The 27,536-nt window shown below is 34.0% G+C and overlaps 2 protein-coding genes across 2 annotated transcripts; both read left to right on the forward strand.

The window, feature by feature from the left end:
- Positions 1 to 3,012: 3,012 nt before the first annotated feature.
- On the forward strand, positions 3,013 to 10,767 carry LOC121257408 (RNA polymerase II C-terminal domain phosphatase-like 3). Its single transcript, XM_041158399.1, is given in 13 exon segments — positions 3,013 to 4,006; positions 4,142 to 4,274; positions 4,421 to 4,476; positions 4,572 to 4,632; positions 4,742 to 6,172; positions 7,056 to 7,554; positions 7,557 to 7,648; positions 7,747 to 7,893; positions 7,986 to 8,254; positions 8,361 to 8,472; positions 8,557 to 8,814; positions 9,065 to 9,111; positions 9,236 to 10,767. Coding segments are annotated over 13 exon segments (3,849 nt in total). The 5' UTR covers positions 3,013 to 3,326; the 3' UTR covers positions 9,300 to 10,767.
- Positions 10,768 to 19,775: 9,008 nt separating this feature from the next.
- LOC121257409 (coiled-coil domain-containing protein SCD2-like) lies at positions 19,776 to 27,178 on the forward strand. The gene is made up of 17 exons (XM_041158400.1): positions 19,776 to 20,307; positions 20,755 to 20,924; positions 21,544 to 21,619; positions 21,777 to 21,818; positions 21,914 to 21,976; positions 22,626 to 22,675; positions 22,756 to 22,783; positions 23,054 to 23,128; positions 23,260 to 23,370; positions 23,446 to 23,506; positions 23,962 to 24,078; positions 24,208 to 24,326; positions 24,523 to 24,592; positions 25,748 to 25,789; positions 26,151 to 26,191; positions 26,625 to 26,751; positions 26,837 to 27,178. The coding sequence occupies exons 1-17, from the start codon at positions 19,945 to 19,947 to the stop codon at positions 26,953 to 26,955; spliced, it is 1,674 nt and encodes a 557-aa protein (XP_041014334.1). The 5' UTR covers positions 19,776 to 19,944; the 3' UTR covers positions 26,956 to 27,178.
- The last annotated feature ends 358 nt before the right edge of the window (positions 27,179 to 27,536 follow it).

Consider the following 27,536-nt stretch of genomic DNA (forward strand, 5'->3'; position numbering starts at 1 on the left):
GATGCAAAATCCATTTGGTATGGACTTTTATGATTTGGACACCAATGGCCAGCAGTGTAATGAATTTCTCCTTCCCTAATACTGCTCTCTCTCTCTCTCTCTCTGAAGATCAAAGACAAAGCATTTTGTATTTTGTATTTTTAAGGATTGGTAGATATAATTTGTTACTCATTTTTTTTATATAATTTGTTACTCTTATAGCGAGTCTATCTCAGGTAGGAACATTGATTTGTGGATTATTCATATTAACCGGATATAAACAGTAAAATTATTTATATATATTTTTTCGAATAATAATATATGTACAATTCTTTTTCCCTTTTTTTATAGATCGCGAAAATATCGTACGTGTATATTTTTATTCGAACGTTGTACGACTACTGCTCCGACCACATTACTCCAAGTCTCCATCAATGGTTTCCCCACCAGATCCAACCACCACAGGAAAAAAGTTTGGATGATCCTAATATATAGTTTATTTTTAGAAAATTTTTCAATTCATCTCATCATATTTAAAATACGTTTAGATCTTAAACTTATTTTAATTTATTATTATAATTTTTTCAAATTTTAACATAAAATATAATAAACAATTTAACTTTTTTAAATCTTAAAATAATAATAATATTAAAAAATAATATTCTAACAATATTTTATTGTCTCAATTTAACTCAATTCAATTCAGTTCAACATCCAAACGCAGTTTAATTATTATAACTTTTTCAAATTCTCGTACAAAATAAAATAAACAATTTAACTTTTTCAAATTTCAAAACAAAAATAATATTAATAAAATATATTATAACAATATTTTAATTAACTTTCAATTTTTAACTTTTAATTTTTATCTCAACTCATCTCATCTATAAAAACAAACGAACCCATCAAGAGCCAAAGACAGTGGAGCATGCTATTTGGGAAGGCACCTCTGCCCAGATTTATGGGGACAAGGTTCAATTAGCCTGCAAAAAAGCATGATTCAAAATCTGGCTTGTAGGCCTCATTTGTTTTAAGAAATAATATGAGATAAGTTGAGTTGAGATTAAAATTAAAAAGTTGAATAAAATATTATTAGAATATATTCTTTGATTTTATTTTTATTTTAAAACTTGAAAAAGTTGAATTGTTTATTTTATTTTATATAAAAATTTAAAAAAATTGTAATGATAAAATAAGAGATTTTCAATATATAGTGTTGAAAACAAACCAGGCCTAAAGATGTTGTGGAGGCAATGTTTGGAGTGCTTGATAAGGAAGGGATGAAAGAGTTTGTAGTTATCTAATTGAAAATTTGGAAACGAAGAAATGATTTTATCTTCATGGATGTTTTTGCACACCCAATTAAACTTGTGCAGCAATCTTTGGAGCTTCTAAATACAAACAGGAGATCTAGCAGAGGTTAAGAGGCCGCAACTGAAATTTGGGAGGTACCCCCACTGAGAAATTCTAAGGTTGTGTTTGGACGTTGAACTGAGTTAAGTTGAGTTGAATTGAAATGATAAAATATTATTAGAATATTATTTTTTAATAATATTATTATTTTAAGATTTAAAAAAATTAAATTGTTTATTATATTTTGTATTAAAATTTAAAAAATTTATAATAATGAATTGAAATGAATTAAAATTGATTTAGTAACCAAACAAAATCTAAAACTTAACTGGGATGATGTTGTGGATAAAGTCCAGTGCAAGGTTGGCATAGGCGCTGTTATTCAAGATGGTAAGGAGTAATCCTGGCAACTCTGAGGATGAAAATGGATCTTTTTCCTGATGCAGAATCCTTCACAGCTCTTCAAGCAGTTTTGTTTTGCAGGGATTTGGGTTTCAAGAAAATTATTGTAGAAGGGGACGCACTCAAAGTGGCTCAGGAGCTGATGCAGGGATTGGGACTAGCACTGAAATGCTTATGGCCGACACTGGTCGTTTGGATAGTGAGTTGAGATGGAAGTTGAATAAAATATTATTAAAATATTATTTTTTTAATATTATTATTGTTTTAAAAATTAAAAAAGTTGAATTGATTATTACATTCTATGTGAAAATTTTAAAAAATTATAATAATAATATAAGATGAGATGAGCACAATCTTAACTACATTTGAGTTTTGGTCGATTTAGAGATATCTCAATGTATTCTCTCTCTTTTATTAGAAATTTGACAATAGAGACTGCTACGCCCACCGAGAATGTAGTCTGAGGATGGATTCCGGTAAGACCATTTGATCTTTTTATTTTATTTTTTTAATTTTTTTCATTCATTTTTTATACCTATATATATATTTTAAAAAAAATCACAACATTATTTAAAAATACTTTTTTAATTACTAAATAAAAATAAATAAATAAATAAATTTGTGAACCATATCGAAATTCATTTTTCGGGACTGGTAGCTGTTTCCTTGACAATAAAAAGTTTATTTTTCAGTAAATGTGTAAAGATATTTCCTCAATTTAATTGGCGTAACAAGATCTACTTTATAAAAATAATTTGGACACTGATTTATGCACGGAAGAAGTTTAAATAAATATCTATAAAAAAAAAAAAATTGTAAACGAGGACACCAGTACAGTCAATATTCCGTCTCCATCACTTTAAAAAAAATCTCTACACACCATATATTTTTAATTTTTATTAAATATTTAATATATAAATAAAAATATTAAATTAATTTTAAAAAATAAATTAAAAAAAATTAAAAAATTTTAAAAATATGATGTGTAAAGTTCGTGTAGATGCTAAAAAATATATATATATTCCATCTCTATCACCCATTCCGTACTGGTGACGTGTACGATCCAAATTCAAACTCTAGAATATCGTTTAGATTTGAAAATAAATTAAGATGAATTGAAATAAATTGTAAATAATAATGAAATAAGTTGTAAATAATAATAAAATTTATAAATTAAAATTATTAAATAATAATAAATAATAATAAAATAAATTGAAATAAATTAAGATAAATTGTGAAATCAAACCGGAGCGAATCTTACCTCCCCTCCTTCGTCCTATCTCTTCATTCTTGTAGTTTATACCTCCTCCGTCTCTCGATAACTTCGAGTTTTACTTTCTCCAGTCGAGGGAAAGGAGCTAAGAGTCAAACATTCCAAAGCATCTCAAATCAGATCTGACGTCAAATTCTATCACGATTTTGAATCTTTTCTTCTCTCTTAAACTCGGTTATAATTTATTTTGTCAATCCGATCTTTGAGCAATTGAACAAAAAACCCCAACTTAATTTTCTGTAATTTGTAAGATCCGGTGGAGATCAGGTCGATGTTGAATTTGTTGGTGATTATAGGATTTTGAATAAGATTTTAATTTATGGTCGTTGCTGGGTCGAATTGGTTTGAGGGAAATAATTGTGAGGGTATTGAGGAAACCCTAGGTGAGATGGGGAAGGATGAGACTAAGGTCGAAGACGTAGAAGAAGGTGAAATTTCTGATGGAGTTTCGGTGGAGGAGATCACCGAGGAAAATCTAAAAAAGCAGGAGAATGCTACCGCGACGACGAAGGTCTCGGCGAACCCAAAAGCCGGAGCTAGGGTTTGGACGATGCAGGATCTGTATAAATACCAGGTCTCTCGTGGCTATGGTTCGAGCTTGTATAATCTGGCGTGGGCACAGGCCGTGCAGAATAAGCCTCTGAATGATATTTTCGTGAAGGAGGCGGAGGCTGACCTGGACGAGAAATCGAAGCGATCGTCGGCTCCGCCAAATTCTAACGCAAAGGAAGTTGGTGAAGTTATGCTCGATAATGATAGTAAGGACGAGATGGATGCTAAAGTTGTGGATGTGGGGAAAGAGGAAGGGGAATTGGAGGAAGGTGAGATTGATTTGGATTCAGAGCCGATCGAAAAGGAGGTCGAGTCTGAGGAAATTAAAGAAGAAGCAGTTTTGGGCAGAGAGATTGTGAATGTTGAGAACTCGGAGATTGTTTTGGAGAAGCGAGTGACTTGGATTCGGGAAACTCTGGAGAGTGCAACTGTGACAGAGGCAGAGACGTAAGTTCGCAATTTGAATGGTATTGGATTTGGAGTACGATGGGTAACTTGCCTAATTGAGACACTTACTTGGGGTGTTTTGGCGATGGATAGTTTCTTTTGAAATTGATATTTTTGGCTGGTTTTTTGTTGTAGATCATTTGGGGAAGTTTGCTCCCGAGTGCACAGCACTATGGAGAGCTTGCGAGAAGTGTTGTCAGAAAGTAGTGTTCCCACAAAGGATGCTCTTGTTCAATTGTTGTTCACTGCGATTAAGGCAGTCAATTCGGTAAGGCACCCCACTAGTGTTTTTGAACTTGCCACATTGTTATCATCCCTGGGTATTTGCTTTAAATAGCGTATCTTATGTAATCTTAATGAATTCGACGATTTGGTTTTAAACATGGGAGAGCTTCAATTGTTGTTTGATTGCAGGTGTTCTCTTCCATGAACAAAAACCGAAAGGAGCAGAATAAAGAAAATGTGTTGAGGTTTTAATCATTCTTTGATTCTCAATTCTGTAATTTATTTGAAATTTGATGCCATCGATTTTTCAGTCATCTCATTTGTTGCATTTTGGTTACAGGGTCATTTCTGATGTCAAGTTCGGTAATCCCCCTCTTTTCTCCTCTGAGCAGATGAAAGAGGTGCGGTTTTTTATAACTTAGTTAAAGAAGATTTTCTGGCCTCCCCTTTGTTTTAGCTTAGGAAGATTGTTGGTGTTCTCGAATCTAAAACTTGGTGTCCTTTTCACAGATAGAGGTTATGAGGTCCTCTGTGGATTCTGTTGATTTTTTATCGAGTACGATAGATGGTGTTAAAAGGAAAGAAATGGCGGCAATTGATGCGGCTAATAATAAGGATTTTGATGCTTCAGCCACAAGTGATGGTCACGAATTGACTTCTAACAAGTTATCTTCAGATTCTATCGCTGTTGGATCCTTGGTTCTTAGTAACGCAAATATTCTACCTGAAGTTTTGAAACCAGGAGTTTTCAGTTTTAAGAGTAGAGCAATTCTGCTCCCACTGTTAGACCTTCACAAAGATCATGATATAGACAGTCTCCCCTCGCCCACACGGGAGGCACCATCGTCTTTCCCTGTACACAACATAATGGATATTGGAGACGGGATGGCTAGACCAGTGTTGCCCACTGCTAAGGTGGCGCATGACACAGAAGATTCAAAATTGCATATTTATGAAACTGATGCACTCAAAGCTTTTTCTACCTATCAACAAAAGTTTGGTCAAAATTCCTTGTTTACAAGTGATCTCCCTAGCCCGACCCCTTCAGAAGAATTTGATGATGGGGATGGTGACACTAGTGGGGAGGTTTCTAGTTCTTCTACCATTGGTAATATAAGAAATGTTAATCCACCCTTTTTGTGGGGACCACCAGGTACTCCCTCCATGGACAGTTCTAGCATGGATGGACCAATTACTACTAAAAACAGCACGCCTATAACTTTTGGGTCCAATAGCATAGTGAAAGCTTCAGCAAAGAGCAGAGACCCAAGGCTTCGCTTAGCCAATTATGATTCCAATGCTTTATATTTTAACCAACACCCTTTATCATTGGTGCATAACACACCCAAAGTGGAACCCGTTGGAACGATAAGCTCAAGAAAGCAAAAAGCTCTTGAGGAGCCTACCTTGGAAGGCCACGCACTGAAAAGGCAAAGGAATGGATTGGAAAATTCTGGGGTTGTCCGGGATATGAAAAATGTGTCTGGAAGTGGTGGCTGGTTGGATGACACTAAAACGGTTGGGTCTCAGTTAATGAACAGAAACCAGTTGATGGAGACTGCAGAAACTGATCCCAGGAAAATGGCTGAGCTTGTAAGTTGTTCTGGCATTAGTTGTGCTAACGCTAATGCAACAATTAGTGGAAATGAGCAGGTGTCTGTGACTGGTACCAGTGTCGCAGCTTCCTTGCCTGCGTTATTGAAAGATATTGCTGTGAATCCAACTGTGCTGCTAAATATACTTAAGATGGGACAACAGCAGAGTTTAGAAGCAGATGTGCAGCAAAAGTCTGCTGATCCTGCAAAAAGTACAACACAACCTCCGAGCTCAAACTCAATACTGGGAACAGCTCCCATGGTGAATATTGCTCCATCAAAGGTCTTGGGGCTTTTGCAGAAACAGGCAGCAACACTTAAGGTTCCTTCACAAATTGTTCCCATGGTGAGCTGTTCATTTATCTATTTCCCACTTTTCTGAATGCAGAAACTATATGAAGAATTAAGTATGTGCCTTTTTTAGTCGGAGTTTGTTCTTTTTGCTGGCCTAGTGGCTTATTTTTTTTATTGTTTTAATGCAGCTTCAACATTCCTCTGCTCCTTTTGCCCATTACTTTTAGTTGCATTTAAATTGCGATGTGGTCGGTAACTTTTAGAAGGGGTTTATTTATCAGAAAACTTTTACAAGGCGTTTTAATTCACTTTTATTATTATTTTTTTTCTGAGTAATTAGTTTGTTTAATCTTTAAAGAGGTTTGCTAGGTACAAACGGTTTTGCGCACCAAATCGCGTACCAATACTCACATAATTTTTTTTTATTGAAAAAAAAAATTTTTGAGAGAAGAATGCCTTACATTTAACATCGGTGCGTGGTTTGGTGCACGGAATCGCTTGCAAGAAGACTTTTCCATCTTTAAATTGGTTTCCCGTAATGTTAGTTGGTTATGTGATTAGATATCTCAAGAGATTTCACAAAAGTAAACTCTCAAACTGACGTGGTTTCATGTAATATGTTAGATTTTTACTTTACAATCTGACGTACGACATGAAGCTACGTTAGTTTGTAAGTTTATTTTTATGAAATCCTTTTGTGGCTAAAACATTTCTCATATCTCAAATGCAGTTGAATAAGAGTTATACAAATTTAAGAGAACTTTTTCCACTTACCCAGTTAAGTAAGATAAAGTTTTGTTTGTCATTCCCTGCTAATGAATTAAGTAAAATTAGACAATAAAGTTGATTCTAATATTAAACATTTTAAATGATAATAAATTATTGCTATGCTTGCTTCTTTTGAATATAGCATGATGCATGCTTGATGATGACAGCACCTGCAGGAGGACTTAGGTAAAATTCGCATGAAACCCCGTGACCCTCGCCGGATCCTCCATGATAATACACTTCAAAAGAATCCAAGCTTGGGATATGAGCAGCCCAAAATTATTGTACCCCTTGCGTCAAGCACCCAAAAGCAAGAGGGTCAGGTCGATACAAAGTCAACACCTTTTCAATCTGTAACACAGCCCGACATTGCTCGGCAGTTCACCAAGAATCTGAAAAATATTGCTGATTTTATGTCTGTTTCCCTAGCATCGACAACTCTACCAATAATTTCTCACAGCATATCTTCTGGAGCAGTGCAAGGTAAACAAGAAAAAGTAGATATGAAAACTGTAGCTTCAAATTCTGAGTACCAGTGCTCTGGGACAAGTCCAGCACCTGAGATAGGTGTAGCAATGGCCTCTCGTCCAGAAAACATGTGGGGAGATGTTGAGCATTTATTTGAAGGATATGACGACCAACAAAAAGCTGCTATCCAGAGAGAGAGGCGAGGAGGATAGAAGAACAGAAGAAAATGTTTTCTGCACACAAGCTCTGCCTTGTATTGGATTTAGATCACACACTTCTCAATTCAGCTAAGGTAACAGCTTATTTAGTTTTTTATTTGCCCTTTTGGCCAATCCTGGGAGAAAGTGTTTATTTTGTAATATCTGTTGTAATTTGACTCACATCTTTCAGTTTGGGGAAGTAGATCCAATTCATGATGAGATATTGAGGAAAAAAGAGGAACAGGATCGCGAAAAACAGCAGAGGCACCTCTTCCGCTTTCCTCACATGGGAATGTGGACCAAACTACGACCTGGTATTTGGAATTTTTTGCAGAAGGTAATTGTGATTTATTGATCGTGTTGCTTAAATAATTAATGGGCGTTTTAGTTCAATTGGAGGCACTCATTGGTTTTCCTGTTTGCATTTAGGCTAGTAAGCTTTATGAGCTGCATCTATACACTATGGGGAACAAACTGTATGCTACAGAGATGGCAAAAGTGCTTGATCCCAAAGGGGTTCTGTTTGCGGGACGAGTTATCTCTAGGGGTGATGATGGTGATCTTTTTGATGGTGATGAGAGAGTTCCAAAGAGTAAGGATCTGGAAGGGGTTCTGGGTATGGAATCAGCTGTTGTAATTATAGATGATTCTGTGAGGGTTTGGCCGCATAACAAACTGAATTTGATAGTTGTAGAAAGGTTAGTTACCCGTGTTTGAGGTAGAATGTGTGACTTGTGTAGTGATTCTACTTTGGTAGGCAGCCTCACTCTTTCATTGCAATACTGATGCGTTGATTTATTGCAGGTATACATACTTCCCCTGCAGTAGACGCCAATTTGGGCTTCCAGGTCCTTCTCTGCTTGAGATTGACCATGATGAGAGACCAGAAGAAGGAACTTTGGCATCCTCTTCAGCGGTGAGGCTATTGTTCAACTTGCATAGAGATTTTGCAAATGATTAACCACACTCCTGCCAATCATTTGTCTTATGTCCCAAACAGGTTATTGAGAGAATACATCAAAACTTTTTCTCACATCAATCCTTGGATGAAGTTGATGTCAGAAATATACTGGCTACGGAACAGCGGAAGATTTTGGGTGGTTGTAGTATAGTATTTAGCAGGGTGTTTCCAGTTGGCGAAGCCAATCCTCATCTACATCCATTGTGGCAGACAGCTGAACAGTTTGGTGCGGTGTGCACCAATCAAATTGATGAACAGGTGACGCATGTTGTTGCCAATTCACTTGGGACTGATAAGGTATTATTGCTAATTTCTCTGATATCTAGAAGACTAGAACCCTAGTTGAAACCTTGCTCACTTAAGTCATTTAAACGTAGAAAAGCTTTGGGATCTGCATGATGCCTGGAGCCATCCTCGCTGTGTGAAGTTCTTTTAGAAACGCTTGGTCCTACCCTCTGAGACTTAGCTTAGCAAAACAGTATTATTTATTTATTTATTTTGGATGCGCGTTTAAAGAAAAAAATTGCTTATCCATTGTTGTGAACAGGTGAATTGGGCTCTTTCTACAGGAAGATTTGTTGTATATCCAGGCTGGTAAGTTACTTTATCCGAATCATGGAATAGTCTTTTCCCCAGTTCCTCTTTTTTTATTTTTAATGGAATTGACATGCCTTCTCCCCCTCAACTGGTTCAACCTCTCTTTTTGCTGTAAAAACAGGGTGGAAGCATCAGCGTTGCTTTACCGAAGGGCAAATGAGCGAGATTTTGCTATTAAACCGTAAAACAATGCCCTCCCATTGGTAAACTTAGAAACTAACAAACATAAAATCCAAAATCGCACTATGCTTCCGGAGGGGTCATGAGTTCGTGCTTGGTAGTATCGACAAGACCTGAGAATGCTAGGCATTGTTTTCAATTCATGTTTCCCATCCATTATAGCTTGGGGGAGAGTTCAGTGAAAGCATGCATAAGATTTGAACAGACTGGGGATCTAGGATTTTTCAATATTTGGGTGGATTACATATTTTAGGCGAAAAGAGTATTTTGAGCCGAGTGGTAAATAGTTGACCAAAGATGAATGGGAGGGTTTTGGCTGTGACTGAAATTTCCCAATGCGGCAAGGTTTTGGACAATATGGATTGCCGTTGAGACCTTGGCTAGTCCCATGAATCAATGCATCGGCCTCCTAGGAACATCCAGAAAATATGAAACGGAAGTTAAAATGGTTAAGAAACGATATGAAAGAGCCACCGAGTACCGACCCACTGGAGCTGCTTTGAAATGCTTCAATGTGGGAAGTCCATAGAGAAATTGAGAGAGAGAGAGAGAGAGGCTTCCGTCAACTTTTGTTCTGAAATTGTTGTCAGCGTATACGGGTGTGACTCTGATGATACTGGCATTAGGCAACAGTTCACGCAAAAGGATCCTAAGTGTGGACTGGTGGTTGTTTTTCCTAGTTTCTTTGGTTAGCAACCTTTCTTCATTATTTTGTTTTCAATTCGTAATTTAATGGACGAGGGCCTCCCTCCTCTCCTACACAGAAAATGTTATAGTCTCGGGAATCTAAGAGCATACTTTGAAATGAAATGAAAAAGAGAAGAATAAAGAATGACTTTTAATTCAAACCTTCGCCTCTTGAAACCCATGTAGAAAGGAAGAGAATAATAGGATTTATTCTGTTATAATGAGGATTGAAATTACCTATAGCAATGCCTTGTGGCAAAATGTTCTCGTCATACTCAAGTGATTGCCCAGTTGATCGTACTTAAATTGGTCATTGATTCGGATTAGATGTTTAATTAGATGACCGGATAAGTTTTTATCTTTTATAATATTTTTAAGAGAATTTAATTATAATATTAATTAGTTAGTTCATTTGTAGTACGGGCTCGTACGTGACTTAAGCCTTTCTTGAGTTATACTAGAATGAAACTCAATTAGGGACTTGAGTCGTAACATCTATGGTGGAATGGCCTAACCAGAGAATCTTTTAGAGGGGAAGATTGAACGATTGTGGAATGGGATAGCACAGTGAATTTCTTCTTCAGAATAACTAGTTATTGATCCATGCAATGCGGGGAAATTAATTAAAGCATAAGAGTTCAGAGGTGAAGAAGTCAAATTGGGAAATAAATATGAATTAATAATTATAATAAGATGTATATTGTTTTAGTAAAAAATTAATAATAAAATAATAGAAGAGTTATAATGTAGGAAAGTCAAAGAAATATGAAATGGAAGATAAATAACCACTTTAAAATGAATTTTTTTTTTATTGAATTAGTAATTATAAATTGCAGGAAACCTTTCATCTCCAATTTCTTTTTAATCTTAATATAAAAAAAAAATTGAGTAAATTTATTGTTATATACGATGAAATGTCTTTTTACCATATAAAGAGTTTATATATGTTAATAAAATTAAATAAAAAATAAAATATAGTGCTAAGATAACTTTATAGAATTTACACCTTTTAGAGGATGGATTCAAATGGGAGTGCTTTTTTTGTTATGATTAAGAGTGTTAAAAGTTAACTAAATTAGTATCCAAGAGTTTTAGGACTTTTGGATAAATGGTTGAGTCTTTAACAATTGACATCAGAGTAGGGACCATGGAGAGGGCGATCTATAGGCTGAATTAAAAAGTCTTTGTACTATATATGAACATAGTGTTAAGTCATTGAATATTGATAAATAAGTGAAACTACTAAAAAGAAAATACCTACCATCGAGTCAGTGTTGATAGAGTGGACTGTCATGGACGTCAGATTCAGAAGCATGGTGGAATGTTATGATCTTGAGAGTTAAAGATTTAACCAAATTAGCATCTAACAGTTATAGGGCTTTTGGATCAATGGTTGGATCTTTAACAGTCTTCTTCAATTCCTTGAACTGTTACATGACTTATTATAGATATTCAACCTAATGGCAGTAATTGATTATATCTGTATTAATACGTATATATGTTTATATATACACACACAAATATGTACGACGACCGTGGGACTACAAGATGTACATAGATGGAGAAATTTTTAGCCACGGAGAGATCACAAACTGACGTGATTTGATGTAATATACTAAATTATAAATTTACTTTTATTTTAGAATATATTTGACGTATCATATGAAACCATGTTAGTTTGTAGGTTAACTTTCATGGAATGAATCTCTTCGTAGTTATATCACTTTTCAAACATATATATACATCAATCCAAAACTGTGAGACCACCGCGAGATTTAGGAATCCATCCAAAACGCCGCACCTACGGGTTCGCTTGTCTATTATTAGGCCACTGCATTGCCTGCTGTCACAGATGATGCCTCTCTCACGTTAACTGTAGGCTTCCAGTTGCAAATGACAATTCCCTTGATCATATACCCCAATAGATTTTATAGGTTTCAGATGGGCAATTGGTGAAGCTCAAAAATAAGTATGGCGCACTTAACGTTTGTAATTCCAGTCACTACTTCTATAGTCTTGGTTTTGTTGCTTTATCTCGATTTGCACGGAGAGCCAGCTTCGAAAAACCCTTTATATAAAAGAGATCATAAAACAAAGGTAAGTCCAGAAGTTAAAGAAATCCCACCGATTGACAAATATCACATGCAGAAAGAGTCCCAATTAGTCGCAGCAGATCAACATGAAGGGAATTAAAGCTTTATGCACCAGGCTGCAGGCACAAGAAAGAGAACAGAAATCCTTATATTCTACGAAAGAGGACGTAAATCCTGGCACAGATCACGTGTGTTTTTTTATTGGGGGTGTGGGAATCAAAATCCAATCCACTACAATGTTTGACTCTGTAATGCTCGGTTGTTGGGACAACGGATATCGCTAGCGAGCAACAAACACGAGAAGAAAAAAAACATGGGCATGTTGGGTGGATGAGAGAGCCAGGAGACGAGGCTTGGAAGGGAGAGAATATACATGCAACGTATCTTTTAGATTTTGATGAGGTGCGAGGATGTTGGATGGAGTTGACCGAGCTTGAATAATGCCAGATAACATCACGGCATCAAAAACCCACCAAATGGTGAAGCAGATGTACGTACGACGATATTATTGGACTAGAGAGCAGCAAAAATCTTAGGACAAGGAGAGCAAGAAAATCTGAAGGCCAGGAGGAAGAGAAAGTCGACGCGTAGAGATCAGAACGTACAGTGAGGGAGCTCGAAAGGTAGCCTGATCTTCTGTATAAAGACTGAGCTTGCTCAGTTGTTTTTGAAGAGGATAGTACTGTTTTTATAGTCACTGAGACTCTCTATCTGGCTTTACTTGAGCATGCCCGAATTTCTCAAACTCTGAATTGAAGTTCCCTGAAAGGGCCGGTGAGCCTTTTTATTTTTTATTTATTTTTTCCAAATAAATTTCTCTTAAAAAAAAAACAATTAGAATATCATATTCATTCCTCCTTGACGACTTTGCGAGCAGTAGAATTTATAATTAAATATTTATTTATTTTTACATTTCAACTTTAAATTAGCATAAAAAATTAGAGTATTATTTGAGTGAGGTCTTACGTAAGTCTTTAAAAAACTTGTGCGAAATCGGTTCATTTTAAATTTGTATATATCATTATTCTAAACATTTTTGTTTAGTTATCATTTTAAAGAGGAATGTAATAATCATAAAATACCATGTAAAAATAAATTTATTCACGTAATCAATACGCAATTTATCATTTTTCTTATTTTATCTTAATGCTTAAATGAGTGTGCTTAAATAAAAGGATAAAAATATCAAATCACATATTGATTAGATAAAAATATATGATGTAAGACTTTCGTATAGCATTTATCTAAGATTATTATCTAACGTAATCCACGAACATTTTACAACACCTTACAAAGTGTTTACAAAAGTACAGTTCTGCATAACTGACCTTAGAGCATTCTCAATAGATGTTGTAAAATACATTTATATGTAAAATATAAAGAATGTTGATCAAAATAGTGATCCAATAGATGTTGTAAATCGTCTTTATTTTCCAAGTAGTTACAATAATTCCGCTACATGATCTAGAGGATACTGCATTACTGTTCACATATGTAAAATATCTTTAATTGTTTCTCTCTACTCTAAATTATTTTTCCCCTTTATCCTAATTTTGTTTCAGCCCGTGTGGCATCAGTCATGGTCTTATTTGGCAATTTGCAGCCATGATCTTATTTACTAATTTATTTGCATTTTTCTGCTGAGAATCAACCAAAGGGTATTGAAAAATGTAACTAGATTTATTAGGATGCCAAGGAATTGAAAATTGGAATCGGGTTTCTCAAATTTTTTTCTCTGTTATTTTATAAGTAATTTAAAATAGGATATAATTTTTTCTCTATTTTTTTTTTATATTTTGAATCAATGTCAATTTTGGTTGAATAATGTTAGATACAGTCATGTATTGTGTAAACGTCGCATACTCATTTTGAAAAAGAGTGAGTATTAAAAAATTAATTTTTTTATGTGAATCTCGTATTTATTTATATTTTTTAAAAAGAATATGCGACGCTTGTGCACTCTATAACTATAAATATATTTTTTATTTTAGTTTGGATTGTAAATTTGGATTAGTCTATAATAGAACATAATTATATGATATTATATACGATGAGATATTATAAAAGATATGAGAATATTATTAATAGTTGAAATATATATTTAAGATAAATAAAAAGATATTAAATAATAACATAATATATAGTGTATAGAATGATGAACTATTATCAAAATTAAAAAAAAAAAAAAAGATTTTAGTTATACTAGTTATTTATTTCCCCTATCCTACTAACCATCGTGAATGCCGTTCACAAAACTGACAAAAGCACGATTCCACACCATTTTAGACGTTTTCGTGTTCACAAAAACCGGACGAGTGGACCTCACGTAAGCGCTAACAGATAAGGCTCCTTTAGATAGGTCTCGTTTAATAGTGACATAAGATATTATTAAAATAATATTATTAAAATGAAATAGAATAATTTTAGATGAGTAAAATAATATTTATTAATATTATTATTTTAAAATTTTAAAAATTAAATTATTTATTATATTTTATATGATAAATATTATATTTACTGATACCATAGGTGTATATCTCAGGTATAATAATATCAAGATATTAATGAGAATAATAGGCGGTAAAACTGGACATATGCATGATAGCAAATAGGACATGCGGTATAACCGACCATATGCATGAGGAAATAAATAATATAGAAAAGAGATATAAAATAAACTTATTCATTAAAAATATAATACTTACAATGAGACTAATTCTCAAAGGAGTTGGAAGCTGAAGACATGAGGGAATGATGATTGGAAGATTTATAAAGAGAGGAGAACATGACTAGAATGGAGAGGTTTGGGCGAGAGAGGAAGGGATTTCATATCAGAATTCTGAATGCCCTTCTTATCTCGTGAATCCCTTTATATAGAAACTAAAACAGTAACTCTAATAATACATGAACAGTACTTGCCGATATTAAAAACAAGAACAGTATCAGCCGGCGCTAAAGACAAACACAGTACAGAACACGTAATCTTGTATGTACAGAATCATTTGTTGCTTTGCTGGACAGTAATCTATCATGAATAATCTTCTGGGGAAATAATATTCCTGACAATTTCCGTCTATCATGCTAGCTAATTGAAAAGTAATAATCTTTTGAAATCACATAAATCACATATTCTGAGGATCATAATTTGCTAATTCCAGTTCAAACGGATCTTGAGAATCCATCAGATGTACCGGATGGTAAAGTGAATAATCTTGAGAATGAGAGGCAGCTTGGTTACCTTGAAATTGAGAGGCCTGTTGGGAATGAGAGACCTGATGAGCTGGTGATAATGCGGGTTGCTGTAGTGGAGATGATCTGAGTTGTGCTTCTTCTTCATCGTCACTATCTGATACTTGTGACATTGCTTCGGCTAATTTTTTCAAATCTTTCTTATTTGTAATGGATGCTAATTGTACTTGAAATCTGCTTTGTTGGACTAGAACTTCCAGAGTTTTTATAACTTTTGAAAACATTTTTAATACATAATCATAATTGTAACTTTTCATAATTTGATGGAGACTTGGCGGGCTAGGAACATAATGGTTTTGAGAGAGAAATGAGGTTTGATAACGTATTCTCATTTCATAATCCAATTTAATTTTGTTTTGAGAAAGAAGAGCATAAGTGGTGAACAATGGTTTAATGCTGGTGGACTATCATTTTGTGAAGTAAAATTTCAGAGACTTTCTTCGAGGGGAAGAGGAAGGAGAAGAGATTCAGGTCCATAATATTTCCACCATAGTGAGAACCATTTCGATAGTGTTTTAATTTCTTGTAGTTTATCAAAATGAAGGAACCATGAATGACGCAAATTTTTATTTTATTTTAGAAACATTTTTGTCCATGCTTGCTGATAATCATAATAATCATAATAAGGAGGATTATAGGGATTAGATAATTTTCTTGTTAAATATGGATTTTTTTTTCCCATTGTTCTAGAGTGAGAACTTGTTTAATGATGACTTTATAAAAAGTAATAATTGGAGATGCAGGTGGAGAAGGTTGGGTTTGAAGAGAACAATGAATTTCTGAGAGAATAATTGAGTCGGTATCTACTAATATCAATTCATAAAAATGCTGGGTTTTCTTAATGTTTTGTGGAACATAATGCAAGTCCGGTAAAAGAAAGGCATCAAGTAGTTTCTGGGGGTCAAACAGATGTTGAATTTCAGATTCAATAGGAAAGACTGGATGCCAATGAGATTTGATGATAATAGGAGATAAAAAAGGCTGAGATAATAATGGAGGATTAACAATTTGGGAATGAGAAGAGGAAGAGGGAGAAATAGCTTTGGAGTATGTTGGTAATTTTAGAGAAACTAATGGTGAAAATGAATTGTAAGAGGGTCTAATGTTTTGCGGTAATGACGCCAATACCATATAAGGTTTTGGAGTTGCAGAATGATAAGGTAAATGATAAGGAGGTGATGGCGGTCGCGCGAATGAGGATTTGGACTTTACTTTTGACTTTGAAAATGACATGATTTTTCCTGTAAGAATTCTTAGGATAAAAAATTAGGAAGAGAATTAGATTCTCCTTTAATATGCTCGATATCAAAATAAAAAATACTTAATATAGCTTGCCATCTGGCAAATATTTGCTTAGCAGCCAGGTTTTTAACATCTTTAATCAAAACTTCCTTGGCTGATTTACAATCTATTCTAAGTAAAAATTTTTGATTCAACAAATCATTTTGAAATTTGGAAATACATAATACAATAGCTAAATTTCTTTTTTAATAGTATTATAATTCTTTTGCGTAGGATTCCAACATCCTGAATGGAATCGAACGATTTGTTCCAAATCAGATGATACTTTTTGTTTCATAATTCCTCCATATCCAATATCAGAGGCATCTGTTTCAACAATTTTAAAAGTATGAGGAGATGGAAGTCCTAAGCATGGTAATTTTTTAACATGGGCTTTAATTTGTTTTATGATATTAGTATTTTTTTGTCCAAGGAGGTGGATTCTTTTTTAATCTCTTAAATAATGGTTTACATAATGGTCTGAGAGATTGATAAAAATCTGCAACATAGTTGAGACTTCCTAGAAATCTTTGTAATTGATTTTTATCTTTTATTTCATCTGGAAATTTATCAGCAAATTCTATTTCTCTACTAATTGGTGTAATAGTTATTTGATAGATTACATGTCTGAGAAATCTAATTTTTTCTTGAAATAATTTTATTTTTGATGATGAGACGACTAATCTATTTTGTTTAATAACTTGAACAAAAGTATTTAGATGTTTCTAATGTTGTTAAATGGATGAGGAAAATATTAATACATCATCTATATAAACTATCGAAAAATGAGTGAAATGAGTAAATATTTCATTCTTAATATTTTGAAATTCACTAGGGACATTTTTTAATCCAAAAGGCATAACATTCCATTCAAAATGTCCAAAGGGGACTGTAAAGGCTGTCTTATATCGGTCCTTTTCAGCAATTTGGATTTGCCAAAAGTCACTTTTCATGTCAAATTTTGAGAATACTGTAGCATCATATAATCGGGATAATAAATTTTTTTTATTAGGAATTGGATATCTAATCCATTGTAATACCTTATTTAAGGGTTTATAATTTATTACCAGATGAGGAACTCATCTTTCTAATTCTGCTTGTTTTTTGACATAAAAGGCAGCACAACTCCATGTTGATTTACTTTTCCTTATTAATCCTTTTGTTTTTAGATCATTAATTTCTTTTTTGCAGTATTCTAATAATTCATTACTCATTTGGATAGGTCTAGCCTTAGTTGTAATATTTTTCTCAGAAAACTCTTTTTCATATGGTAATTCAACTATGTGTTGTTTTCTGTTCCAGAAGGCATTGGGCAGGTTAGAGCATACTTCATTTTCAATTGTAGTCTTAAAATTATCAATTTTTTGGGTTAATAATGGGTCTTTTAACTGTTCTCAAATTCTTTTATATTTTAATTCTTGTTTTAAGAAATTTATCTGGTTTTCCTTTCTTCTAATTCTATTTTTTGTTAAAATATTAATTTTTCTGGTCAATGAGACTTTCTTTAAAGAGTTAATTTCTTTTGATATTGGGGGAAATAGGAATTTAAATTTAATTTCTTGTCCAAGTATTTTAGTAAGAATTCATTCTTCAGTTATAGAGAAAGGGTAAAGCAGGGCAAGAAAGGAATTTCTTAGTATTACTTTAGTATTAATATTTTTTACTAAAATGAATGTTGTTTTAAAACAAATTTCATTATTACAGATATGTGCATTGGATAATTTATAATTTATATTCAATTTTGTTCCATTGGCTTAGGATAATATTTCTTTTGTTTTTTCAAAATATTTAGAAGGTATTAATCCCTCTTGAAAATAATTTAAGTCTGCTCCTGTATCTAATAGAGTAATTGTAGTGAAAGAGAATTCTTGATTAATTGAAACTGTTATTTCAGCATACCATTTTTGAAAATTTTTCTTATAAAGAATATTAATAAAATTGTTTGTTTCATCTTTTATAACTAATGTTGAACTTTCTCCTTGCTCTGTTTTATGTTCTTTGTCATGAATATTTTTTCCGTTTTTCTCTATTTTTAATAATATAATTTCTTGTAATAATTGTTCATTTGAAACTTCTAATTTAAGATTGGATGTTTTTAAATCTCTAATTTCTTGTTTTATCTCATTGATTTCTTGCTGTATATCTTGAATCGTAATTTTCTGTTTATCAGTTTTAAATCTTCCTATTATTTTTGAGAAATTGTAAGGTGTTGAGGATGACGTTACTGTAGTATTTTGATTATTAAATGTATATTTTAGTTTTTCTAAGTAATCTTTTTTTTTAGAGGTTGTTGATTTTGTCTATTAATTCTAATATAATGTCTTCTTGTTTTGAAAGTATATTAATGGTTTTGTTACATATACAATTATCCTTATTTAGACAATTACAAATATGTACTTCATTTTCTTCTGATTCACTATTGAAATATTGTTCTAAAAGACTTGATTCTTTTAATTGATAGATTTCTTCTTCTTCTGAAGAACTATTTTCCTTTTCAATGCATTATAAAAATATCTAATAATTTGTCTTTTAATGCTTCGGATATGTCTAATTCATTAATTTGTTGTTTGATTTTACAGTTTGATTTATAATGTCTCACTTTTCTGCATTTATAACAAACAATCTTCTTTTTCTTTTTATTAGTCTCTTTAGGACTTTTTAGTGACTTATTATATATTTGTTTGTCTTTTATCTTTTTATAGGATTTTTTTATATTTTCGTTTCTTATTATAAACTCGTCTATTAAGCAGAGCAATATTGATGTGTTTAATCTATTTCTAGTGAGTGGCTTTATAACTTCTTGTACTAGTCCAATATGAATGAAATAATAATTTTTTTTTTTATGACGGTTAATAACTTCTTTTATTAATAGTTGTAGTGATTCATAGTCATTATTTAAACTAATAGTTTTCTCTATTGTTTTAATCGTATAATTTGTAAGTAATGATAATTTAGAAGAAAAAGTGGAGAGTTTGTATATTAGATATAGAAAGAAATTTACAAGATTAATAATTTTTAATATTCTAAAAAATCAATAATATTTATTAATATTATTATTTTAAAATTTTAAAAATTAAATTATTTATTATATTTTATATGATAAATATTATATTTATTATATATTATTATATGTTATAATAATAAGATAAGATAAAATAAGATGAATTTAAAATATCTCTGTATCCCCTCTCTCTCTCTATCTCGTACCGTCTTGGCGATGTTTCCGACAGAGACGAGTACTGCCATCACTCTCCTTGCAGTAGTTACTACTACGTGGCGCGAGGATCTAGGCATTTTCCTTTCGCTTTTCCGAGAATAGAAGCTCGCGCGCGCATTCGTCATGGACCGGCGACGGACCGACAGCCCGGTCTACGCCCGGCAATGGAGCAGTGAGTCCAGCACCACCGGCTCCAACCAGTCCTCTCCCTCGCGTGCATCACACGCGCGCTCCTCGTCCCTTACCGCATTCTCCACAGTCAAGCGCACCCAGAACATCGCTGCCAAAGCCGCGGCTCAGCGCCTCGCTCAGGTCATGGCCTCCCAGACCACCGACGATGACGACGAAGACGGCGATGACCTAGATTTCCGTTACAGTGCTCCCCCGCCTTTCTCTCTCTCGAGGACCGTTAACACTACAAGCACCACTACGAAAAAGCCCGAGGTCGTTCCGTCTCTCAGGACCAATAGATCTCCTTCACCTGCGGTAATTTCGAGCTCCAGATTCTATGTTCTACTGTTTTTTTCCTTTGTAGTTGATGTGCAATAAGATCAGGTAATTCTGAGCTCGGTGCTGAACAATGTCGATCCTACTTGACCTGAATGCTTCGGATTTGGTGCTACATCGCGTTTTCCGTTCTATTTCTTTTTTAGCTCATATGAACCTTTTCTACTGATTTAGCTTGCATTTATTGTCCTAATGGGTTTCGCTTGAAGATATAAACACTACAATTATTATATTTTTGAGCAGATGAGAATTGTGTTTTATGAAGATCATATATCAAGCTGATTTTAGGTGAAGTCTTGAACTTTGCCATGGGTGCATTAGCTGGCTTAGATATTGCTATTTTGGAAATGGTATTTGGGGGAAAGGTAGTTTTGACCTTTAGTGCAATAGAATACTAATTGGATTTTTCTCATATTTTGTAATTAGTCGGCTCGGGACTCGGTAGAGGAAATTCCATCAGTTCACTCGACTTCAACGGGAAGGCCGTCAATGTCAACTCGTGCTGCGGTGCCATTGGTACCACCGAAAGCACCATTGAGGACTGCCGTTTCTCTGCCACCAGGAGAACCTCCTGAATTTATGCAAATCAATAAAAGGTGGATAAATTTCTACATCATTATATTCAAATAACCAAGAAAGGAAGAAACAAAAGGAAATCGTTTCCTGCCTCAAATTCCATATGCATAAATATGTTAAAGGATGATAGTATATTTGGACTAACTACCGATCAAAAAAATAAAAGTATATTTGGCAAAAAAAGTTGTTACTATAATGATGATTCATATTTGTTTAGTCATCATAGATATCGGGCCTTTAGTTTGTATACATTTTTTAAGCTTTTATTTTTTTATTGCTAATAGAATGGGACTCATCAAATTTGTAAGTACCATAACAAATGCACAAGCATGCAAAATAAAATTAATCTGTAAAGGTACCTGCAGCTTTAGGAAGCAGTTATCTTCCTTATTATTCCAGTTTGTTCTGTGTGTAACACACCCCATCAAATCAACGATGTAAACCTTAATGTTTTGGAATCTAGATGTGCATGGTCTTCAGATAATCCTATCCTCAGCATATGAGGGCTACTAGTGTAGAATTACAGAATGTATGTTTCAGATTATATGATGGGTTCAGTAAACTCTATATAATTTGTGGAAAATACCTATAAAAAAAAATTGTGGTAAATTGGAAGATGGTCAATGGCTTGTTTTGCAGATTCTCATCAGATACGGGACATTTTAAATCTAAAGATTCGGGAGATCAGCAAGAGGCTTCTGCACTTCGTGATGAAGTATGTGAAGTACATGAATTTAGATTTATCTGTAACATGCGTGCTTGTTACATATAAAACTGAACTTGTGTTGTGAGAATTTTATTTGTATACCTAAAAATAGTTTTGCTAGCCCTGAAGAGTCTGTCTTGGAAATTAACAATTTCTCACATTACAGCTTGATATGCTACAAGAAGAGAATGAAAATATGCTTGAGAAGGTGTTTTCTTCTTCTCTCTCCCTAAGAAAGTATTTTTTTGTTATGTACATTATATTTCATTTGTAGTTACCCATAGTTTGGAATTCAATGTACAGCTTAGACTTGAGGAAGAGAGATGTCAGGAAGCAGAGGCTCGAGTGAAGGAGCTTGAGAAACAGGTACTTGCTTTGTCTTCATGCTGTATGGCACAATCTCCAGGTTGCATTTTGTTTCTTATAGGTGGCCACAGAACTTCTCATTAATTGTTGCCGTTGTGTGGGTAAGGCTTAGGTACTGTGTTATCCTGACAGATCTTAGATGCAGAGTTTGCCGAAATTTTGTATCATATATCAGAAGAGTGTGAAGAGTTATATCATTTAATGTTAAGATTATTGGGTTTTGGCATATAGGTGTAATTTTCAATTGAAGGCCAATTAACATTTTATTCAAGACTTGCACAATTCATCCTTTGACTCTCCACCCATTCACCCCTTCCCTACAGTGTAAAGTGTAAGTGCTTTCCATTGCTGTTAAACCTGAAATGTTGATGACTCTATTTGTTTAGGATCTATTGTTAATTGATAATAAAATAAACCATCAGGGATAACCAATTGACAGTCATTCATGCTTAGAGCGTATGCTAAGTTGCCTTGCTGAATAAATTTACCTACTAAAGATCATTGGACGATCTGGACCTTTAAATTTTTTAAACATTGGAGGGTTTAGTGATTTGAATTAAAACAATCTTTTTGCGATTTCATATTTGAAGACATGATGTATGTTGCAAACTCAGTATGTAAACCTTACTGCTTGATTACAAGTCTCCAGGTTGCGGCTCTTGGAGAAGGTGTATCTCTGGAAGCTAAACTCTTGAGCAGGTGAACAGAAGTCACAACAATCTTCATGCGTCCTTTTCTTCTTTATGTAATCGTGATAACATACCTTTATTTATCTGCAGAAAGGAAGCTGCACTGCGTCAAAGAGAGGTAATAAGAGAAACTGGAAATGTACTTTATTTTGGGTATGTAAATGGTTTGTGTTGGGTAAAATTTTCTAGGCCAGCAGTGTTCTTCTACCTTGGTTTTAGCTGTACCAACATAGACTTGTTCAATGGCCCTGCATGAGTATAACTTTCTATCTCAGGAGTTTGGACTGTAAACAGAATGGACTGTTATTGCATCAGATAGTAGAGGATGCTTAAAATATTTCCCTCCTTAAGGGAAAACTCCTGCTGATGAGACATTTTTACTTGACAGGCTGCACTTAAAGATGCAAAAAAAGCTAATACTGGAGAAGATAAGGAAATTATTTTCCTTCGATCTGAAGTTGCGGTAAGTATGCTAGCATGCCTTTCAGACGTTCCCTAGTAGGGGATGTTTTATATGCAAAGTTCTGAGGATATTTTCTACTGCTGTTACCACTGAATATCCCATATTTATCTTTTATTTCTTGCTTGAATTAGAATGCAAAAGATGAGGCTGCAGCTGCTGCGCAGCAGCTCCTTGGAGCTGAATCTGAAGTAAAATCTCTTCAATCTATGACACAAAGAATGATACTGACACAGAAAGAGATGGTATATACTCTCACGGTTATAAGGAGCCTTTTTGTTTTCATTTGGAGATTGATTATCTAGCATTTCAATTTTCAGGAAGAAGTTGTTCTTAAGAGGTGTTGGCTTGCTCGTTACTGGGGTTTGGCTGCTAAATATGGTAATCATTGAATAAGCTGTCTTCATTCATCAGGGTGGAAAAGAAACCTCTTGTTGTTTTAGTATTCTTTTATAACGTAGTTTGATGACTCGTAGTCATGTGGACAAGTATAGGTATGCAATTCAGCTCTAGAAACCCTATAGAATCTAGAACCCTTTTTCTTTTTACCCCTACACTTCTTTTAGGATGTATCATGAACTCTTGAACTTTAGTGTTATTGGCATGTCCATTCTTTACTCTTTCAGTTTTCTATGCCGACCCCCCCCCCCTTCCTTCCTCCATCTCCCCATCCCTTTTCCTTCCAATTAGTTGCGCTTGATGTTGGGTGCCTATCTCTGGTAATGCATGCATTCTCATCATCTGGTTTTGCTTTATATTTGTTGCTTGAACAAGTGGACGATTGCATTTCATTATCATATCTGACTCCTTAACATAATATATTTCATGATTTGTAGGTATCTGTGCAGATATTGCAATGTCAAAGTACGAACACTGGTCATCCTTGGCACCTCTTCCATTTGAGATTGTCCTTTCTGCAGGACAAAAGGCCAAGGAGGAAGGTTGGGAAAAAGGCTAGTAATCCCCAACCAGTCCTTGCAGTAAATTTGTTTTTCCTTTGATGGTGTGATGATAGCTGTGGCTGTTTTGATTGTGTTGGTGACAATGAAATCTTCTCACAGTTGTTTCATTTTGTTTAGCAGGTGATGGTGATCCTGAGAAGAGGAGCAAAGTTCAGGACTTCAATGATTTAACTGGAGAGGGAAATATCGAGAGTATGCTTTCTGTTGAAATGGGATTGAAAGAGCTTGCTTCCTTGAAGGTTCTCTTCTAATCAATTACTCTTGTTACTTTAAAACTAAAGTAACGAGATCAATTGGCATTTTTCTTCTTTAAAACTGATTGAGTTTACATGCTTGGGTGTTTCTTTCTCGGTTAACTGCTGCTACATGAACTACCTAAAAAAAAAAAAACTCCTGCTACATGAACTAAGATATTTAATGATTACCATTTTCAAGGTCGAGGAGGCCATTGTGATCTCACTGGCCCAACAGCGTCGTCCAAATTCTGCTCGACTATCTATTTCAGGTGTGCTTTGTATATTCCTTCTGATTCCTGCCCTAATTAGTGGATTTCCCTGTTCAATACATTTTTTTTTCTTTTTTCGTCTTTCATGTGGTCATTAGATTTTCCTGTTATGGATGATGAGCTGCCAATAGTTGGCCTTTCTATAAGAAGCCATTAGAAGGATAAGCTTAAACTTACCTAGCTGTGGATAATAGCTATTCACATCACTAGTTCATATGTTATCTCCTTTGTACACTTTTGCATCAGGGCCAATTGTTTCTCCACCACTTATGTATATGCTATACGGTGGAGAGGGCAGTGATAAATTAATTGGGTTATAGACATTTAAGCTCCTTTTTTTATTGTCTGCAGGATTATAATTATATATTATCATTGTGGGGCTGAGCCCATAATTTTTTGTTCGGATGCAACATATCTTGGGTGATAAATTCACTATTCTTTGTAATGGACACCTGTGTGAGTATGAAACTTTTTGAGTTATAGTCACTGCTAATTTTTTCTGACATTAGAGCAAAGAATGGAAACTTCTGATGAAGCTAGCAAAAGTTGAATGTAGGAGGTATATATACATATTGTGGAATACCTGGATACCGGGACAGCAATATATTGGACATTATATGTTTTGTAGTTACTTTCCGTGAGGCTTTTAGTCAATGCAATTGTTGAGTCAATAAAGGTTTTTTATTGTGTTATATTCTAAACTTTTTTTTCCTGGTTGCTTGTCCTCTTTTGAAAAATTTATTTTTCTTATTCTGCTGGCTGATATTTGGAACCATGGGTTCTTTTAATCTCAGGCCAACTTGTCAACCTTTAGCCTCATTTGTGCATTAGTGGTTAGCCTATGCGGGGCAACCATCTCACTTGTTTTGCATTCTTGTTTAAATTTCACCTTTTCTGTGCATTTATATCTACTTTTGTCTTATCTTTTCAATCAACTACGTGATGTTTGTTTATCGATAGTTTTTCTTCTTACCACAATTCATGGGAGTCTTATTTTTATTTTTATTGTAAATTATGTCCCTTCTATTTCAAAGATTTGTGATGATTGCATGACATCTTACAAGCATTCTGTTATTGGAGTTAGCCAGTCCTGATTCAGTAAACCTAAATTTTGTTTACTAACATGTGCTTTCTTTTCACCTCTAATGTTTTCAGATATTAAATCACCGAGTGATCCGAAGTTTATGGAGGCATTTGGTAAGTCATATTTGTCAATTCCCTTACATTTTGCTTCAGAATGTTCGGCCACCATCTGCTGGATTTGAGGAAAAAAACTACCACTGTCATCAGTTGAAGATGGTAGACTCGATCCATATTCACAATAATTTATTGCATAATACTAACCATCAATTGGTCTTTGCTAGAGGACCAAAATACTTTTATTTTAATAAGTAATCAAGAATTTTATTGATGAAAGCAATAAAATTGATAGCCAATACAAGAAAATCATGGATCTTCAATCCATCAAAATATATCACAACTGACCAATTTAATGAAGTATTGAAAATGAATTTTGTTACAACGAGCCCATGATATTGGTGTCAATGTTTTGTTGCAGAACTAAGCCCAGAAGAGTCAGAGGATGTTCTATTCAAGGAGGTCTGGATTTATTGTTTCAATTCCCTTAATTAACTGTGTGTAATCTCCTTCATGTTCCATTGACTCGACATCTCTATTGCAATTTATCCTAGCTTTTGGTGCCTACATTTGGAACTTTTGGGCTTTCTTTTTGTCAACCTTTGCTCAACTGCTTTTAGAATCGACTTTGTTGGGTAATTATCAAAAAAAAAAAAAAAGAATCGACTTTGTTGGGTCATTGACTCTGGCTTTTTTGTCTTCTTTCTTTTGATCTTTTTCACCCACTTGTTAAAGGTATTTTGGATCACTTAGCCGGTGTAAGGATTTAACTGGTCTGCACACAATTAGTCTTTGTGCTTAGTAGTTTTTGGTGTTACTTTTGTGGATAGATTTACGGATATGGATGACGTTTTAAAACACCGAGTCTGATATTTACCGCATACAATTTGCACAGGCATGGCTTACATATTTTTGGAGGAGAGCCAAAACTCATGGTATAGAGGAGAACATTGCAAAAGAACGCCTTCAGTTTTGGATTAGTCGCAGTGGGCATTCGCCAACTTCACATGATTCCGTTGATGGTAATTTCTACTTCAATCTTTTTTAGCAGTCATCTGATCATGTTTTTCATTTCAGTAGAGCATGATCTGATGTTTTTCATTTCAGTCGAGCAAGGGGTGATGGAACTCAGGAAATTGGGGATCGAGCATCGACTCTGGGAAGCATCTCGGAAAGAGATTGAACAAGATTCTTCCACTTTGATTGAACGGAAAGCTGCTGCATAATTGAAGAGTGTGCTTTAGATGTCCGGGTCTTTTTTTTCCCATATATACATGCATGCATGCATACAAACATATATAAATATATTTATATTCATTTTTGTTGGGTATTCTAGTTTGTGAGCATTTTTGTATGACCCGTATCTGATGAGGGGAATACTAACCGGATCCCCCAAATTTGTCTTTGCCGATCGAAGGCATTAATTATACATGTATGGTTGCGTACCCATATGTAAACAGGGTTTGAGTGAATATGTTTTATTAGGTTTTGAAAAATTAGAAAAAAAATTGAATAAAAATTTATTTTAAAATAAGTATTATATTGAAATTTATGAAAGTGAAGAATTAAGTTAAAAGTATTTTTTTAATATTATTTTTGTTTTTAAATTTGTAAAAGTTGTATTGAATTTTATTTCTGTTTTACAAGAAGCTGGGCATGGTACTGGGAAATAAAGAAAAACAAATAAATAAACAACGTTGTACAGATTCTCCTATGTACAATTATCAATTATACCATATTAGAGATCGAGGGAAGAGCAAAGGTTGATAGGAAAGAGGATAATATCGCTTGACATAGCCAATAACAA

This window comes from Juglans microcarpa x Juglans regia, chromosome 3S (genome assembly GCF_004785595.1).
Source record: "Juglans microcarpa x Juglans regia isolate MS1-56 chromosome 3S, Jm3101_v1.0, whole genome shotgun sequence".
Taxonomy (NCBI): Eukaryota; Viridiplantae; Streptophyta; class Magnoliopsida; order Fagales; family Juglandaceae; genus Juglans; species Juglans microcarpa x Juglans regia.